The 17,490-nt window shown below is 48.3% G+C and overlaps 1 protein-coding gene across 2 annotated transcripts in view; it reads left to right on the forward strand.

The window, feature by feature from the left end:
- The window catches only part of USP54 (ubiquitin specific peptidase 54), a 2,015,813-nt gene that overhangs the window by 1,029,722 nt on the left and 968,601 nt on the right, over nt 1-17,490 (forward strand). For both annotated transcript variants that reach the window (XM_078643238.1, XM_078643239.1), the window contains exon 10: nt 1,318-1,486. In XM_078643238.1, coding sequence (XP_078499364.1) covers nt 1,318-1,486 — 169 coding nt within the window. The remainder of the gene's footprint in view (nt 1-1,317; nt 1,487-17,490) is intronic.

A 17,490-nucleotide genomic window follows, 5' to 3' on the forward strand; every position in this document is an offset into this window, starting at 1 on the left:
AACAGATCTGCTTGCTTTTCAGGAGGTTTCTCCATGCCCATCCTCCAACTGAATGGAACCAAGCAAAAGATCTTCAGAACGTCTCCAGGACTCACATTTGGTCACCCTGTTACAGACTTGGAAGCAGCCATTGTCGCCTTACAAACACATCCAGAATCTAAACTGCAAGCCACGGCTGTACTGCTACCTACACGCTTGAGCCTGCATTTTGCATTGGAACAAGAACTTCTCATTTAGTCCAATGGCAACAGCTGTTATGATATGGCCTTTATGTAAAATCTGTAGCAGTAGACAAAACCTGGACTCGTGAAATAAAATGGTGAAGAGGAGCTACTATTCATAGTAAGCTAGTTTTGGAAACAGGAAGTGGGTGCTATGAGGTTAACTGTCTACTTTATTTGCCAATGTTTACTAGATACCTGTTGTTTTGTAAATTATTAAAAAAATTGTGTTCATTGTATTCAGATGGTAGCAGCCTAAAGTAGAGCAAATTTTAATCCGAAAGGTAGAAAAATGCTGCATCTCTCAGTTAGATCTATTAACATCTTTAGGATTACCTTTGAGGTTTCTAAATATGCCAAATGCCAGCTGCAGCAGCAATCATGTTTAAAGGCATATGTGTGCCAAATGGAAAACTTATCTAGAAGTGACAGACAACACCACTGAAAACAGTACCAGAAACAATGACCAGAGCTACGTCAAGGATAAAATGGCAATCCACAATCATGTGGCGGGAAACAAACATTGGCATAGCCAATAGGTCTCGCCTATGACATGTACTGGCTCTGCCGATGCATTCTGTTCATGCTGTGCACAGTACCGCATGAATTTACGAATCCAAAAGGGATCAGTAAATTAGCAATAATAAAGTAATAGCAAGAAAGCACTTTGTTTTTTAGCATAAAAACATTTTCAAACTCAATGAAAATATAAGGCTGTGAGGGTAGGCTGTGCTCCAGGGGTGGTGCAAGCATTTGATGAACAATGCAAGCCATTGAATAAGAAGCAAGACAATTAGAGTGATTTTAAAGTCAACCAACGGTAAGAAATTAGTGGGTTTTATGCCCTCTGTAAGTTCTTAGTAGTCTGACAATCGGTCTTTTTAAAAAGTTGCCCCAGTTCTTTACATACCTTTGGCAGGAGACATAAAGTCCAGTATAGCCATTCACTTCTATGGGAAAGTTTGCACTTCATTGAATATAGGAATTGCTCTTATGTGTACATTACTTATCTTGTTTCTCAAAAGCATTACCAAAGAGAGCCCAGTGGGCTCTAAATCCAATCTTGTCACCTTTCTTTTTTTGTTTTTTGGTGTAGATTGGGCCAAAATGGAAAGATGTTGTGACCAAATGCATCAAGGGACATTATCAACCTTTGCTGCTTCTTTATGCTGACCCTCGAGGTACACCGGTGTCAATGCTAGATGCCTCCTCTCAGTTGGATTTACGGCAGTACAGCAGAACATGCTATGACAGTGAAGATTCAGGTAATACTGTTTCCATTCTTTTACTGCTACGTCCCATGCATCCCTATGATTTTGAAATTTATATATGACCCAAGAAATTAGATAAGCAGTTGCTGAGGACAGGCTAGTTTGAGACTTAGGATTTTATTTAGAGTATGGTGGATGGGATACTCTAGCACAAATGTTGCAAATATCCGGTATTTATACAATATTGTAGTGAGTCCTGCGTAGGTAACTAGGCGGAAATTGTCCCACACCTTGGATATGGTAAGGCAAGGCGATTGTAGTAGTGAGCCGGCTTGATCCCGAAAAATACACGGATACGTGTTATAGTGGCTATAATTGAAGCCCCGCTCACTCCATCTGGCGTCTCGTATCTGACGCAGGACTCGCTACAATATTGGCGTCTCTACTTTACATGAATGTTCATACAGGCCATTACACGACCTTTATCTGCCTTTGTTCACCATGAATTCAGTTACCCTTCCGGGTTGGAATTATCACCGGAATTGGGCCGTTCTTACTTCGGATACAGCTAATAAGCCTTGAGGAGTTGTAGAACACTGTTTTCTACAATGAAACACGTGTTGCTGGCTGTTTGTAACCTACACCTGATGACCAATTAAAAGGGAGAACTTACACTCCGGAATATACTGCAACGTTGGATGGTTTCTTCGTCTTCAGAACATTTATTTATACATTGTTTGTTGCTATTTTGAGTGCGCAGGACTGTTGCGCACTCTTCAACAAATACCAGATCTACCAAGGACAGCGGCCCTGTCCAGAAAAATCCAACTACAAGAACTCCAGATCCAGGGAGATCTGCTACCTCTGCCCTCTCTGCACCCGATGCCCACAGCCCGAGTCTGAGTGGCTCACCTGTCCAGTGAAGTTGCAGCAAAGCTTGAAGACGACGACTGACTTGGCCCCAGCCTACCAGCCAGTCTCTTCTTATGTTCTCTCCCTGTTGTGTTAGTGTGCAATTCAAAGCGTCGGGACACTCTTTTGAGTAGCCGCACGCTATACAAAACTTTTCATAACATAACATAACATAACAGTCTCCAGCTTAAGAACCCTGCAAAGAAGATGACACCTGTCCTGTGGTCAATGACTTCTAGAACCTGAGGAAGGCTGCTCACTCTTCAACAAAGACTGGATATTCCGAGGACAGCGGCCCTGTCCAGAAGAATCCAACCTACAAGGACTCCGGATCCATGCAGATCAGTGCCTCCTGCCCAGTCTGCACCCGACGCCCAGAGCACAAGTCTGAGTGGCTCACCTGTCCAGTGAAGTCTCCCCAGCGATCTTGACTTCGAATCCAGGGTTGGCTGACATCTCCTGGATTCCACAAAGAGGTCTGCAGCCCCATCTGTAAGGGTCCCCCTGACAGCGACCGGCTCCGGTAAAGAACATCTGACACCAAATGGCAACCCTGCATCCCCCACCCTGACTTTGGGGAGCCCAGCTGACAGTGCCCAAGCCTTCTCTGACATCTAAACTTACCTGTCCAGCCAGTGGTCAACTTCACCCATACTACTGGTCCATTGCCTTTTGTGCGACCGAGATCCTCCCTTGAAAAGCAATGGGCGCCCAATGCTGATTTGCATCCTGCACCTGTCCGCCCCTGTGCCGCTGGCGGTGTAAGGTTGGTGCTGCCTTGTGGCCCCCCTATGCTTGCTTTAACATCCGGGCCTATGCCCATAAACTGTGGGTACTTACCTGCAAACCGCACCTCTGTTGACTAACATTGGGCCCGCTGACCTCTGCACCCAGCCGCCCCAGTGCTGCTGGCAGTGCAATACCTAGCTTGATCTGACCCTTGTCCAGTATTGGTCCAAACCCCTGAAGACTGGATGTGTAAGTCGAGTTCTAACCTGTAAATACATATAACTGATTTTCCTCCATAGGATTGCATTGCATTGTTGGCTATTGCACAAAATGTCTAACTTACATTTGATAAGGTTGCTACTGTTTGATTGACATTACCAAAGTACTCTCAGTATCACTGTAAAGTATTTTACTGCCTTTACAACATAATACCTACTGTATATGAAAAGTATTGCTAATCTTGAAAATGATTACTTACCTATAACTGAGTTCCTCTTGGTTCTAAAGTAAAGTAACACAGTAATAACTTTTGATACAAACCTAATTGGTCTTGGATTCAGTCTTTGTGTGTGTGCAATTATTTATTGCATGAGTGTGTACAACAAATGCTTAACATAGCCCCCTGATAAGCCTAACTGCTTGACCACACTACTACAAGTAGAGCTTTTAGTATTATCTACGTAGGCCTCTGTAAGCCTCTGGGGAAATCCAATGGACTCTGTGCACACTTTACCTTACGTTGGTATAGTATATGTAAAGCCAGCTTCCTACAGGGGGTTACGGGAGAGGAATTCTGTTACATTTTGGATTCTGGTCTGTATGTCACCTCCATGCTATAATGCTGCAGTTGGATGGCCCACCTCTCTATTCGCAGCAGAGGGTGTGGAGCTGAGCCTTGAACTAGTGGGACCAGAGGCTGGTGATCTGTAATGACTTTGAAAGGCCTGCCGCTCAGGTAGTGAAATTGAAAGTGGCCACACACCCACTTTCTTGCTGGGGCTGCTCTTTCGATTTGGGAGGAGCGTTTCTCTGTGGCAATCAGTGATTTGCAAGCGAATGGTAGTGGGGCTCACCTACTGGGCTCAACTTCCTAGGTAAGGACTGCTCCCAGTCCTACCGTGCTTGCACCCACAAGCAATTCTGTTGCTTTCTCTGGATTGAAGTAGTCCATGGTGGTCTTGCTTAGGCGAGCAACCTTGATCTACTGAAGCGCGTCCTCTTCTTTTTGACCCCATGCCCAGCTGGAGTCTGCTTTCGTTAGAGCTCTCAGCAGTTCAGCTAGGGTCGCCAGGTTTGGAATTAAGCAGCCACAATATGTTGCCATTCTAGGGAAGCTCTGTACTTTAGATACTGTTGTTGGGGTGGGTGCTCCCTTGATGGCTTGCAACTTGCGTGGATCCACCTGTACTCCATGTTGGCCGAAGACATATCTAAAGAACTCAATGGATGGTTGAAAAAAGGAGCACTTTTCCTTCTGTAGCGTGATGCTGTGGTCCCAGAGTCACTTGAGGTTGGTGCGCAGGTGTTGCTATTCTCGGTTCAGTGACTATCACTGAGTGGATGAGGATGCCATCACTTACGTTCATGACTCCTGGAAGGCATGACAGTGTCTCTTTTATTTGGTACACTGGGCACCACTTTGTGTGCAGCTCTTTACGCTGTTGCTGTATTTATCTTTTATTTCACCTTTATTTTTTTATTTATGTTTGTCGTCCTTTTGTTCTTTTTGTTGTTTGTGTGTTTTTGTCTCCCTCACTGTGTATTACGATCATTCCAGCATAGCTCTCAGCAGACTTGAAGAGGTGGGCAGAATGCATGCAGGCTAGGCAGACCCAGCAGGCAAGGGGACCCTCCTCCGTCACATCAGTGGGGGCTGATTTTGTTGATGGGGACCTGCGTGTGCTTCTAAATATACAAAGCAAAAGGAATGGTTTTAAGCACACGCAGGTCCCCATCAATGAAATCAGCCCCCAGCTTGGCAGCACACCAAAACGCCCGGTAGCCAGTCCGGCCCTGGATGTGACGTTGTCGTAATCTTTGCCTGCACCCATTTCAACATGTCTCTCCACCAGTCCCTAAGGGATGGCGTGCTCGCCGCCTTACAGGATAGGGCAACTCACTGTTTCCCCAACAGCAAAGCCAAATCTAGGAAAGAGTTTACATATTTGAATGGCTTTGGGCAAGCAATTAGCCCAAGGAGGCATTGTTTCAGGTTCCATCGGTAAAACCCCTTCCAGTCGCCACAGTCAGACAATACCACAGCTTGTCCCAGTAGAAAGAGGCAATCCAGCATTGCCACAATGTGTAAAGGAAATTAGCTTAATTCCCGTTATATCTGGGTGGGGTATTTATTGTACGCCACAGGGTACGTGTCAGATACGCTTATGGAGTTAAGTAGGTGTGGTGGCTATAATGAAATTGTGTGTATTTAAACATAACATTTCTGGAGACATTTTTAACATATTTCAGATATGCAATCTGTTGTTTGTCATTGAATACCACATCAAAGCACTGCTCCCATCATTCTTATAGCACCCTTGTGTTCAGCCTATTGATTACATCAGTGCTGCATAAAGACAAGTGACTGCCTGCCTATGTGCCGCTGTGTTAGAAGCACATGCAGTGGTTGGAAGATGCTGGGTTCCACGTTTCTGCGTTCCAAAGGTCGTGGGCTAGCCACACCAGGGCATTGTAAAGCAAAAACTGACCGGGGGCCACCCCATATGTCTTGCACAAATTATCAAAGGGTTGCAATGTAAGTTCTTGCACATGTTCTCCGGCGTCCGCAGGCCTACCTCCACCCAAGGGTGGACATCATACTTCTTGGTTAGAGCGACACAGCTAGGGAGCAACCACAACGAGAGATCTGGGGTGTATGGGGATATTATGGGATTTTTATATACATATTTGTTCCAACATCAGCACTCCACTTGTTTAAGACATTATCTTTCACTAGCTCACCGTCGCGCCCCAACTGCCATTCCATCATGGGTGTATCTCCAAGGTGTCTAACAATGTCTCTGTTTTCAGGATCTGGGTTGCTAACAACCCAATGAGTTAGCCACTAGAGCTGGGCCACTGCATAATAAAATTCATAATTAGATACTCCTATATAGTTTAGAGACCACTACCTGCCATCTACCATTACTCCACATTACAGAAGCAAGTAGAGACTGCAGATCTCAAAAGAAGCGCTTTTTAAAAACCACAGACAGGGCAGAAAAAAGTATAACAATCTTGGTAGTATCAGCATTTTGGAAATGGCAACTCTGGTCATTGTGGACAGCAAGAGTGCATTCCAAAAAGGAAGCGAATGTCTAATCGATGTATTTGCTGTGCCCAAAGTTCCATCAGTTATATCCCTTACCTCGTGGTACGCATTCACCCGGAAATACTTTATGGTGTCCAATGTCAGTCGCAGTCCAGTATGGAGGGCAAAGACGGATTCCTATCCACCTGCTTAACCATGGGAAACAAACAGGATTTGTTCCAGTTGACTTTCAAACTGGACACAGAGCTAAAGGCATCCAAGAGTGCCATTTTGGGGGCAAAGCAGTGTTAACTTATCCCAAATATATGAATGGCATTGCCGGCATACAATTATATGATGTGTTATATGTTGTTAATTTGTATGCCCCAGTCCAGGGCTATAGCCAAAGTGCACATGCAAATGGTTCAATGGCCAATGCAAAAATAATAGACAGCAGAGGGCAGCCCTGTGTGGTGCCTCTTTTGATGGGTATTGGGCTGGAAGTCTCCTGTCCTGGGCACATCCGAGCCACCGGATTTGTGTGAAGGAGTTGTATCCAGCTTAAGACTTGTCTCCAAACCCCATGCGGTGGAGCACTATCCTTAAGATGGCCCAACTTAAAGTGTTTAATGCCTTCTCTATGTCAAGAGAGGGACTCAGTGGGCTTTCCGTCATTGGGCCCAGTCCATGATTCTAAGAAGCCTACATAAATGCAGGTAGGTGTTCCGGCCCGGAATGAATCCATTCTGGTCAGCATGTATCTAAGTCTATGCTATTGAGATGAATCTATTCGGAAATATTTTCCCTAGAATTTTGTAGTCTAAATTTAGTAGCCACAGAGGTCTGTTAAAACTGACCTGCAATGGGTCCCTTCCAGGTTTGGGCAACCCAGTTATCAAAGCCTCCTATACAGAGGGAGGTCGATGACCCAACCGCCGTGATTTCTCGTAAACCTGCAGTAACTGAGGAGTCAATGTGCCACTGTATGCTGCATAAAATTAGACCAGCAAGCCATCCGGGCCCAGTGTCTTGGCCCTATCTATTTGGGTAATGGCAAGCTGCATCTCTTAAAGTTGCAGAGGCTCCTCCAAATCAAGGTTTTGTATATGGCTCACCTTCGGTAGTGGGATGCTCTCCAAGTATCACTGTATGTCCACTAGCACCTCACATGGTGTATTATACAACACTATATAATATTGTTTGAAGACCTTATTAATCCCACTCTAGGTATATTTGGGGGGAGTTTTATGTGGCGACTTGACCCAAGGGTATCAGAGCCCTTTACATGGGCACCAGTTGTGTTACACAAGGACACATTCATTTTTTGTTAGGCACAGGGAGATTAAGTGATTTTCCCAGAATCACAGGATGTTCAGCATTGTTGCCGAGATTCCAACCTGGGTCCCCAGATTTGAGGTCGATCGCCCTAGCTGTTAGGCCGCATCCTCTCCCTTAAGTATTATGTATTATGAAACAGACCATGGTCATCTTGGATAGCCCGTACCAGGATTCTAGGGATATCTGATTTAAGGAGCCATGCTAACATGCTGTTTTGTAGTATAATCCCTAGATTTCAGCAAACAGTGCAGCAGAGTTCAGTATCCACTCTAGCGTGTGCTAGGGAATTGTGTGTCTGTTTGTGTACCACTGGATCAATCTCAAGTGTACAAAAGCAGTCCTACAGGTGAATAACTTCATGCACCAAAGTCTGCTTTACTCTATGCATTATATCCGTGAAATGCCCCTGTATTACTATTTTGAAGGCATCCCACACCACATGCCCATTAGATGCTGTTCCATCATTTTCCGCAAAGTAATGCTCTATGTGCTCCACCATCTCTTTTCTCAGGACTAGATCATGCATTAGGGATAGGATGAGTTCCACATAGCAATACAAGGTGCAGCTCTCCCCCACAGCAGTGAAAGTTTAAGGGAATTGATAGAAATGGGGGTCTCTAATTGGCAGAGGTAGGTACCTTTGTCCAATTAGGGACCCATATTCTTGTCAGGGTAAGGGAGTTACACACCCATGGGAACCCCTGCTCACCCCATGTCAGCTTGGCACGAGCAGTCAGGCCTATCTCAGAGACAATGTGTAAAGCATTTGTACATACACACACAGTAGCACAGTAAAAAAACACTACAAAAGAACACCACACCAGTTTAGAAAAATAACCAATATTTATCTGAATAAATCAAGACAAAACAACAGAAATCCATCATACACAAGTCAGGATATCACTTTTAAACGGTTCATAACAGTCCAGTCCATAGAAAACTATGGGTTTGTCACTTTTACACCAATGTACCTGGGCTGCATAAAAAATAACGGACGACGCACCTGCGTGCCGGTTCTGGCATCGAGGCCTTTGACTGTTGTGTGGCGGCCTTCTCTTCCACCCCTAACGATCTTTCTCTACTGATTAGGGAAGTTATCCCGAAACCTGAGACATGTCTCAGGCGATATCCTAAAACCCGGGACATGTATCGGGTCTGGAGATTCATCAGTCCAACAAGTACCGACTTGCACCCACCTGGGTGATCCACTGAAGAACTACAAGTACCAGAGTCCCGAGGGGCGATCCGGAGGAGGGGCTAGTGGTGTGCGCTCCATTGATGACTAAACACAATATGGCTCCTTTGAGCTTTGGGCCGACGGGCTCTTGGACGACGCACCTGCGTGCCGGTTCTGGCATCGAGGCCTTTGACTGTTGTGTGGCGGCCTTCTCTTCCACCCCTAACGATCTTTCTCTACTGATGAGGGAAGTTATCCCGAAACCCGAGACATGTCTCGGGCGATATCCTAAAACCCGGGACATGTATCGGGTCTAGAGATTCATCAGTCCAACAAGTACCGACTTGCACCCACCTGGGTGATCCACTAAAGAACTACAAGTACCAGAGTCCCGAGGGGCGATCCGGAGGAGGGGCTAGCGGTGTGCACTCCATTGATGACTAAACACAATATGGCTCCCTTGAGCTTTGGGCCGACGGGCTCTTGGACGACGCACCTGCGTGCCGGTTCTGGCATCGAGGCCTTTGACTGTTGTGTGGCGGCCTTCTCTTCCACCCCTAACGATCTTTCTCTACTGATGAGGGAAGTTATCCCGAAACCCGAGACATGTCTCGGGCGATATCCTAAAACCCGGGACATGTATCGGGTCTAGAGATTCATCAGTCCAACAAGTACCGACTTGCACCCACCTGGGTGATCCACTAAAGAACTACAAGTACCAGAGTCCCGAGGGGCGATCCGGAGGAGGGGCTAGCGGTGTGCGCTCCATTGATGACTAAACACAATATGGCTCCCTTGAGCTTTGGGCCGACGGGCTCTTGGACGACGCACCTGCGTGCCGGTTCTGGCTTCGAGGCCTTTGACTGTTGTGTGGCGGCCTTCTCTTCCACCCCTAACGATCTTTCTCTACTGATGAGGGAAGTTATCCCGAAACCCGAGACATGTCTCGGGCGATATCCTAAAACCCGGGACATGTATCGGGTCTAGAGATTCATCAGTCCAACAAGTACCGACCTGCACCCACCTGGGTGATCCACTGAAGAACTACAAGTACCAGAGTCCCAAGCGGTGATCCGGAAGAGGGGATAGCGGTGTGGGCTCCATTGATGACTAAACACAATATGGCTCCCTTGAGCTTTGGGCCGACGGGCTCTTGGACGACGCACCTGCGTGCCGGGTCTGGTATCGAGGCCTTTGACTGTTGTGTGGCGGCCTTCTCTTCCACCCCTAACGATCTTTCTCTACTGATGAGGGAAGTTATCCCGAAACCCGAGACATGTCTCGGGCGATATCCTAAAACCCGGGACATGTATCGGGTCTAGAGATTCATCAGTCCAACAAGTACCGACTTGCACCCACCTGGGTGATCCACTAAAGAACTACAAGTACCAGAGTCCCAAGGGGTGATCCGGAAGAGGGGATAGCGGTGTGCGCTCCATTGATGACTAAACACAATATGGCTCCCTTGAGCTTTGGGCCGACGGGCTCTTGGACGACGCACCTGCGTGCCGGTTCTGGCATCGAGGCCTTTGACTGTTGTGTGGCGCCCTTCTCTTCCACCCCTAACGATCTTTCTCTACTGATGAGGGAAGTTATCCCAAAACCCGAGACATGTCTCGGGCGATATCCTAAAACCCGGGACATGTATCGGGTCTAGAGATTCATCAGTCCAACAAGTACCGACTTGCACCCACCTGGGTGATCCACTAAAGAACTACAAGTACCAGAGTTCCGAGGGGCGATCCGGAGGAGGGGCTAGTGGTATGCGCTCCATTGATGACTAAACACAATATGGCTCCCTTGAGCTTTGGGCCGACGGGCTCTTGGACGACGCACCTGCGTGCCGGTTCTGGCATCGAGGCCTTTGACTGTTGTGTGGCGGCCTTCTCTTCCACCCCTAACGATCTTTCTCTACTGATTAGGGAAGTTATCCCGAAACCTGAGACATGTCTCGGGCGATATGCTAAAACCCGGGACATGTATCGGGTCTAGAGATTCATCAGTCCAACAAGTACCGACTTGCACCCACCTGGGTGATCCACTAAAGAACTACAAGTACCAGAGTCCCGAGGGGCGATCCGGAGGAGGGGCTAGTGGTGTGCGCTCCATTGATGACTAAACACAATATGGCTCCTTTGAGCTTTGGGCCGACGGGCTCTTGGACGACGCACCTGCGTGCCGGTTCTGGCATCGAGGCCTTTGACTGTTGTGTGACGGCCTTCTCTTCCACCCCTAACGATCTTTCTCTACTGATGAGGGAAGTTATCCCGAAACCCGAGACATGTCTCAGGCGATATCCTAAAACCCGGGACATGTATCGGGTCTAGAGATTCATCAGTCCAACAAGTACCGACTTGCACCCACCTGGGTGATCCACTAAAGAACTACAAGTACCAGAGTCCCGAGGGGCGATCCGGAGGAGGGGCTAGCGGTGTGCGCTCCATTGATGACTAAACACAATATGGCTCCCTTGAGCTTTGGGCCGACGGGCTCTTGGACGACGCACCTGCGTGCCGGTTCTGGCATCGAGGCCTTTGACTGTTGTGTGGCGGCCTTCTCTTCCACCCCTAACGATCTTTCTCTACTGATGAGGGAAGTTATCCCGAAACCCGAGACATGTCTTGGGCGATATCCTAAAACCCGGGACATGTATCGGGTCTAGAGCTTCATCAGTCCAACAAGTACCGACTTGCACCCACCTGAGTGATCCACTAAAGAACTACAAGTACCAGAGTCCCGAGGGGCGATCCGGAGGAGGGGCTAGCGGTGTGCGCTCCATTGATGACTAAACACAATATGGCTCCCTTGAGCTTTGGGCCGACGGGCTCTTGGACGACGCACCTGCGTGCCGGTTCTGGCATCGAGGCCTTTGACTGTTGTGTGGCGGCCTTCTCTTCCACCCCTAACGATCTTTCTCTACTGATGAGGGAAGTTATCCCAAAACCCGAGACATGTCTCGGGCGATATCCTAAAACCCGGGACATGTATCGGGTCTAGAGATTCATCAGTCCAACAAGTACCGACTTGCACCCACCTGGGTGATCCACTAAAGAACTACAAGTACCAGAGTCCCGAGGGGCGATCCGGAGGAGGAGCTAGCGGTGTGCGCTCCATTGATGACTAAACACAATATGGCTCCCTTGAGCTTGGGCCGACGGGCTCTTGGACGACGCACCTGCGTGCCGGTTCTGGCATCGAGGCCTTTGACTGTTGTGTGGCGGCCTTCTCTTCCACCCCTAACGAACTTTCTCTACTGATGAGGGAAGTTATCCCGAGACATGTCTCGGGCGATATCCTAAAACCCGGGACATGTATCGGGTCTAGAGATTCATCAGTCCAACAAGTACCGACTTGCACCCACCTGGGTGATCCACTAAAGAACTACAAGTACCAGAGTCCCGAGGGGCGATCCGGAGGAGGGGCTAGCGGTGTGCGCTCCATTGATGACTAAACACAATATGGCTCCCTTGAGCTTTGGGCCGACGGGCTCTTGGACGACGCACCTGCGTGCCGGTTCTGGCATCGAGGCCGTTGACTGTTGTGTGGCGGCCTTCTCTTCCACCCCTAATGATCTTTCTCTACTGATTAGGGAAGTTATCCCGAAACCTGAGACATGTCTCGGGCGATATGCTAAAACCCGGGACATGTATCGGTTCTAGAGATTCATCAGTCCAACAAGTACCGACTTGCACCCACCTGGGTGATCCACTAAAGAACTACAAGTACCAGAGTCCCGAGGGGCGATCTGGAGGAGGGGCTAGCGGTGTGCGCTCCATTGATGACTAAACACAATATGGCTCCTTTGAGCTTTGGGCCGACGGGCTCTTGGACGACGCACCTGCGTGCCGGTTCTGGCCTCTATGCCTTTGACTGTTGTGTGGCGGCCTTCTCTTCCACCCCTAACGATCTTTCTCTACTGATGAGGGAAGTTATCCCGAAACCCGAGACATGTCTCGGGCGATATCCTAAAACCCGGGACATGTATCGGGTCTAGAGATTCATCAGTCCAACAAGTACCGACTTGCACCCACCTGGGTGATCCACTAAAGAACTACAAGTACCAGAGTCCCGAGGGGCGATCCGGAGGAGGGGCTAGCGGTGTGCGCTCCATTGATGACCAAATAACCAATATTTATCTGAATAAACCAAGACAAAACAACAGAAATCCATCATACACAAGTCAGGATATCACTTTTAAACGGTTCATAACAGTCCACTCCATAGGAAACTATGGGTTTGTCACTTTTACACCAATGTACCTGGGCTGCATAAAAATAAAGACGAAAACAGGCACCAGGGAGATGAGGCACCAGAAAACAAAGCGAGGTGTCAATTCCTTAATCCCAGGGGAGGTGATGCCGCGAATCCTTACTGCCAGGGGAGATGATGCACTGATTCCGTATTGCACTGCAAAGGAGGTGATGCATTTTATTGTTTGATTACTTAAAATCTTTACAATAAGAGTCAAGGGAACCATTGGTCAAAAGTCCTAGGGAGAGGGCAGGGCAGTTAAAATATGAGATATTTTGTCGACACTAGCCAAGGAGGTTAAATTATTTCCTCAGTCAAGAGGCGGAGAGCAGTCTGTTGTTGGGGCAAGTTGATGTATTAGCCCCTGGTGTTGTAATGTTGCCTTTATGAGTCCCTTCTCTATGCCTTGGATATACTTAACGGTTCTGGCAATGAAGCATTGGTCTGATGAGTTGAAGCCGGTCAGAATGGCTTCCCTGCAAGTACGCACCTCTTGCTGTATCAATTGAGGGTACAGGACATTCCGACAAAGTTCTAGAGTGGTTTCACAGAGGCAAATAGTGTGGACCAGGTTTTTGACTGCCAAGCCACATAGCCTACAAGCCATATCTCTTGCTATACTCAGACAGGGCTTGTTGAACGGTAGGGATGGGAAGCAACCCAGTCGGCATGACAGAAATTGCCTTTTTATCTTAGGATTTGGGGCTTCCCCAAGGTACTGCGGAGGTCTCAGGGATTTGTAGCTGTTTAATACAACGGAGGCATGTGAGCCTTATGCTAGAGCTTCTCTATCTGTTAGCAATGCTGAGATTTTATATGATTTTGAAGTAGACGTTTTAAATTGTTCTAGGCTTACAGAGGGCGACCACCATTCCGCCAAGCCTAGCCATTCGATAGTGTCATTGAGATGTTTGCAAAAGGGTTAGAGTGGCGTATTTATAATCTCCCAGGCACCGTAATTGATAGAATTATGGTCTGAGTTTTTCAACTTAGAGCAGCAGGTGACAAAAGGTGCTCCTCTAGCATGGAATTGCTGTGTTAGCCCAAACTCGAGCCTGATTGGTGCTGGTGAGGTGCTTTCGGGGGATGAAAGATTCGCCTGTATAGGCAGATCAATGTTTTGTCCAAGACCAGAGTTACTCTGCCTCTTAACACGTCACTCCCGTAGGCTAGGGTAGGCACTACTTTTGCTTTAGCGATTTCAAGAATCAGGGGATAAGAGGGCCAGTTTAGGTGTCTGAACATTCCTGCCAGGCCTGCAGCAACAGCGATCCCTTTCCTTTTAATTTACGCCTTGTGAGACTTGAGGGAGCCATCACTGTTGAGTATGGGACTGAGGTACTTGTAGCTGTCTGTTTCTTCTGTCTTACTCCCCTCAAGGTGCCAGATAGTATTCTCTATGAGGGCTTTTTTAGCAGATTTCATTTTTTGGGGGTTTTGCAATTTATTTTCATCCCGTTGGTCTTAGAAAACCCCTCCATCGCTTTTAGAAGGCGCAACATCCTGACTTGTGTTCTACTTAGTATCACCAGCTGAGCAGACCCTAGTTTCGGGGGCTACGAGTTGGTAGAGGAGAGTGTTGGTGAAAAGTCAGCAAGAAATAAGTTGAAACGTAATGGTGCTAACAGGCAGCATTGTTTGAGCCCTCTAGTTGTTGGAATGGCACATAAGAGATTCCCTCCATTCCCCAGTTTGATACTGACCCAGGTGTTCGAATATAGGGTTCTATCGCTCTCGAGAGGTAGGGTGGAATTTGCCAATTCTTCAGTTTTTCCCATAACCTGTTCCAGTCCAGTCGATCAAAGGTGGCCTGATAATCAATATAGCAAAGGTAGAGGGGGAGCTTTGAGGCTTTGGAGTTGTCAAGTATGAGTGATAGGGCCATTATGTTTGTTGTGGTGCCTGTTTCCTGGTAAAACATGTTTGGGTAGGGATGATAGAATTCGAGTCAGCCCTGTCTCTAAGCTGCTCAAGTAGAACTCATGCAAAGTATTCAACCTCATTATCAATCAGGACTATCAGCCTGTAGTTTCCTGGGTTGAGTTTGTTCCCTCCTTTAAAGATTGAGGAGATGATGGATCCTCTTCACGAAGGTGGGATTGATCCCCGGTTTTACTCCTCCAGGTGCGCATGATAGCCTCCAGTTTTCCTCCATGAATCTCTCAAAACACTGCAGCAGAACCCTGTGGCGAAGTGTGAGAAGTTGGCCTGATGTGCAGTGTTCACTATTCTAGTGATCACTATATATCAGTCCAAACAACCCTTATTGATGATTGGTTGTAAGTCAACCTTATAGACCAGCTATCCTAGTAGCATGGATACGAGCGGTCTAAGGCTAAGACTCTAGAGGGCGTGTTAAGCCAGCTGTTTTACCATCACATTACCCCTTGAACACCCAGTGAAAGGACACCACACAAGTGTTATGAAAATAAATAATGTATTTATTAGAATCACAACAACCCTGTACTCTTTATGAGGACAGGGTGCTAAGCACACAACAAAACTCTTACGAAAATACTTAAGTTAGCACGGTATACACAAATGCCCGAGGGGCACGAAAAACCATATACTTTAAAAGTGGAATGCGAAATTACTAGCAGGTAAGTACAGTACTAATAGGCTTTGGAATCGCTAGGACTTGACTATAGAATCGTTAGATTACTTCTAGGAGACCTAGGGGACTCGGGTGCAGAGTGTGCACTCTCACGCGGGATGCGGGACAAAGTCTATGGAAGCTAGTAAAGTTAAAGTTAGTGTTTACGGGCGAACCCGACCTGGTAGGAAGAAAACGACAGTGGATCCTGACCCTTGGATAGTGAGGCTATGCTGGGGCACCGAAATGCCGAAGTTACCTAGCCCAGGGGCTGCAGCTGCATAGGTCTCAAAAGACGTCGGGAATCCTCGTTGCCGGACCAGGAGCCTGGAAGAAAAGATGCTGGCAGGCGACCAGTGAAGATAGTTCGAGTTGATCCAAGCCTGGATCTGGAAGATGGATGACACCTGAAAGCAGAGGGGACCAAGTACGTGACTACTAGCCAGTAGTCAGTGGGCACCAGGAGGGCACCGGATGGCAGTCACCTCGACTAGGTGAGTGGGCGACGCTGGCTCTGCAGATCTCACGGACCAGGAGGCGTTGTCGGCGACCAGGATGGAGAGGCGAGCTGTCCCACGATGGATGAAGCTGTCGGCGTCGAAGTTACCCAGGATTGGGCAACAAGCCTTGGCTAATTCAAGCCCACGCGGTGGACTCAAAATGGCGTCTTGAGTGGACCAGGAGGGTCCGGGGTGCTCCTCTTCGGGAAGGGAGCAAGGGCCAGTCTGGAGCAACCAGACCAGCAGCAGTGATGTCGTCGGGCGTCGTTCAGAAGGCCACAAGCCAGCGGGCTAGTAGCCAAACAACGCGGTGAGCAGCAAAAAGCAGAAGGGCCCCACGCAGATCGTGGAGATGCTGGGAGGCTGCACTTCGGTGCTGGAGCTGCTCAGGGTCGGGGCTTCTCGGACCCCAAAGCACTCACCAGGAAATTACTCGGCGGGCTTGCTGTGCAGAAGTCGTGCAGTCTTGAAGATGGCCGGTCCCTCGAGGTCTCGTCGCACCCACGGTTCTCAGCTTGGCTGTAGAGGTGGGTAGAGGTCAGAGGTGCCAGGGAAGTTGGTTCTCGTCGAGCTGGGCAGTCGGATTCCGGAGGAAGGACGTGCAGCAGACCGCAGTGTACTTGATGGTGCCTGCGGATGCAGGGTGACTACTCCTTAGCCACAAGGGAGAAATCTTAGGAAGAAGTCTTGAGTTCCTTTCGTGGAAAGTAGTTTCAGGATTCAAAGATGATCTAATTTGGAAGGGGGCCTGCTCCTACCTTTATCTGGGAAAAGGGGGCTGGCACGCGACTAAGTCCTGCCCTAGGGGTGGGACCAGGAGGGGGGTGGTTACACCCACTTCCTTGGCGGGCTTTTCCCCAGCACAGGGTCTGGAGTGTCCCTGGAACTGGTTCAAGCCAGCCTATGCACAGTGAGCACCGGGGTGCCACGTGCAGTCACCTTCCTCTGAAGCCCTGCCTACCTACAATACACAAAATCCTGTCTGGGACGGTGCTGGCACCGCCCCTGGCAGGAAACCCTTTGTCCTTATCTCCTGCTCTGGGAGGACTCCCAGCAGCAGGAGGGCAGACTTGTGTCTCGGTGGCAGCATCCATTTTGTGGATGCTAAGGCTCTGTCTGACTTTCACCGGGGTTAGGGGTTACATACATGTCGTGTCCCTCTAGAAGGGTGGAATGCTAACCCCGTCGCCAGAATTGGCGAGGGGTTAGTATTCCAATTCGTATGACACCTTACTCGACATGTTTTGATAAAGCGATACCAGAGTTGGCATATAACCGCGAGGATTATAATGCACTTAAGAGTATATG

Source organism: Lissotriton helveticus, chromosome 5_1 (assembly GCF_964261635.1).
Source record: "Lissotriton helveticus chromosome 5_1, aLisHel1.1, whole genome shotgun sequence".
Classification (NCBI taxonomy): domain Eukaryota; kingdom Metazoa; phylum Chordata; class Amphibia; order Caudata; family Salamandridae; genus Lissotriton; species Lissotriton helveticus.